This window comes from Scomber japonicus, chromosome 4 (genome assembly GCF_027409825.1).
Source record: "Scomber japonicus isolate fScoJap1 chromosome 4, fScoJap1.pri, whole genome shotgun sequence".
In the NCBI taxonomy this organism is placed as follows: Eukaryota; Metazoa; Chordata; class Actinopteri; order Scombriformes; family Scombridae; genus Scomber; species Scomber japonicus.
Window position 1 is genome coordinate 31,339,071 of NC_070581.1, and position 2,500 is coordinate 31,341,570.

The window sequence follows — 2,500 nt, forward strand, 5'->3', positions numbered from 1 at the left end:
GGTAATCAAGGTACTTGACAAGTCTGCAAACTTAACGTTCAATCCCCAGCATGTTCAAATATCTGCACGTCAACTGCTGTATGATTAACGTTACGTAAAGAATAAAGGCCCATTTATGCTCAACGTACGTATTAAACTGTCTACGTCCTTTTCAAGCGATGTTACCGTCAATGCTCACATACTTCCATGCGTCAATTCACACCTTATTCATCTTATACTGGCCCTTTGTGCAGCCCCTCAGTTCAGCCTCTGTCTAAAAACAGGCCGTTTTAGCTCCTGTCTCTTTAAGTCCCGCCCCCTCTCTGTTCTGATTGGTCAGCTTCAGGAAGCTACGTTAAAACAAACTACAGTAGCAGGATTTCACGTCTTTTTCCTCCCTCTTTACCCAAAATAAAAACTTCCCAAATTCATCCGAAACATGTTTGGAGGTCAAATCTGACAAATCCCAACCAAAAACAAGCCGTTACCGTAGCAACAAAGACGAACGAACAGAGGGCGTATTAAAATGTCTATGTCCTTTTCAAACAATGTTACCGTCACTGCTCACATACTTCCATGCGTCCTTTACGTTGGCATGGATGTTAACCAATACATCCACCAGGGGGCAGCACCGAGTCAATACATCCACCAGGGGGCAGCACTGAGTCAAAAACAAACATGGCGACTGTGGAGGAGATATTGATCATGTTCCTCTTGTATAAAAGATAAAAGACAAAAACCATATGTCTGTTTTGACCATTCCTTCTTTCCTTCCTTCTGTCTGTCCTTCCTCCCTCCTTTCTTCTTTCCTTCCTTCCTCCGTCCTTCCTCCCTTCCTTCTTTCTTTCTTTCCTTCCTCTTCTTCCTTCCTCAATAAAAGTCATAATTTAAGTGTGAATCTGGAGCTTGTATTGATTTTCTGGCTGTAAAGAAACAATCTTTGCCTCCATGTGGTTCGACATCGTATCCATGGTTACACTCATCTCAACTCAAACTGCCGACCTCATCAATATTTTCACCCGTCTTCCTGCAAAATGGACGCGCTACTTCCTGCGTTGAATCTGAAAGTCGGTTTTAGACGAGAAGCTGAATTATCCAATATGAACTTATTTGACAGAAGCCTTCGAAAATGGATCTTTAATGAGTTATTAGACTGGATTAGAATAAGATTAAAACAAATTTATGTCACTCAAAGTACACATACTTGTTAGTTTGACTCATAACAAGCCAAAATTAGTGTGTAAAATATTCAATTCAGTTCAATTCCTCAGAAGAAACACTGACATAAAACAAACTTTATAGATTTACTGACACTGAAAAGCAGCAACAAACTACAAGTCAAACAATATTTCTTTCAGACTCTTAGCTGATTTAAATAAACTATATGGATGGAAACAGAAAAGATAGAGAGAATAGAGAAAGGAGTAAAAGAGAAAAAGCAAAGTTAAAAGAGTAAAAAGACAGAAAGAGAAGAAGCAGAGCGGCACACAACACTGACTTCTCCATTTAGGAGCAGATCTGACATGCCCATACAAACCTCAGGTAAACAGATACACAGGCCTGCCAGGGTGTGTGTGCGTGTGTGTGTGTGTGCGTGTGTGTGTGTGTGTGTGTGTGTGTGTGTGTGTGTGTGTGTGTGCATGTGTGTGTGTGTGAGAAAGAGTGTAGGAGTGAACAAAGTTAAGTGTATGTGTTTGTACTTGCATCACTTTCGTGGTATTCCTGCAATTCTTTTTTTTTGCAACGTGTGACTGTAAATTCTTTAACGCCTGAACACATTAACACATATTTTAAAGTGTAGAAGCGTGTGTGTGTGCATGTGTGTGTGTGTGTGTGTGTGTTTGTGTGTGTGTGTGTGTGTGCGTGTTTAGGGTTACATTTCAGGGGAGTGACGGGTCATTAGCTTTGCCAAACAAGCCTGAGCAGAGAGACCTGCAGACCTCAGGTGGCCGACTGTCACTTTTAGTTTCACTCAGTTTAATCTACTTAATAAACAATTAAACATTACAAAATACAACAATTAAAAAACACAAAGGCCATAAAGATAAAGATAAAGATAAAGACCGTACTTGTGCAGAAGAAATTGTACTGAATAGAAAAACAACTGTAATAAAAACTATGTGACTGTGAATGGATGGGAGGAGGCAAGGAGGAAGGAAAGGAGGGAGGAAGGATGGAAGGAAGAAAGGGGAGGGGAGGGGAGGAAGGGAGGATGGGAAAGAAGGAAGGGAAGGAAGGAAAGGAGGGAGGAAGGAAGGAGGGAAGGAAGGAAAGGAGGGAGGAAGAAAGGGAGGCAAGGAAAGGAAGGAAGGAAGGAAGAATGGATGGGAGGAGGCAAGGAGGGAGGAAGGATGGAATGAGGGAAGGAAGAAAGGAAGGAAAGGAGGGAGGAAGAAAGGGAGGCAAGGAAAGAAGAAAGGAAGGAAAGAAGGAAGGGAAGGAAGGAAGAATGGATGGGAGGAGGCAAGGAGGAAGGAAAGGAGGGAGGAAGGATGGAAGGAGGGAAGGAACAAAAGAAGGA

General features: G+C 42.0%; 1 protein-coding gene across 1 annotated transcript in view; it reads right to left on the reverse strand.

The window, feature by feature from the left end:
- Window positions 1-188, reverse strand: part of LOC128357723 (DNA (cytosine-5)-methyltransferase 3B-like) — a 36,786-nt gene extending 36,598 nt beyond the window's left edge. The window contains 1 exon segment of the mRNA XM_053318093.1: window positions 183-188. Coding sequence (XP_053174068.1) covers window positions 183-188 — 6 coding nt within the window.
- Between the last annotated feature and the right edge of the window lie 2,312 nt (window positions 189-2,500).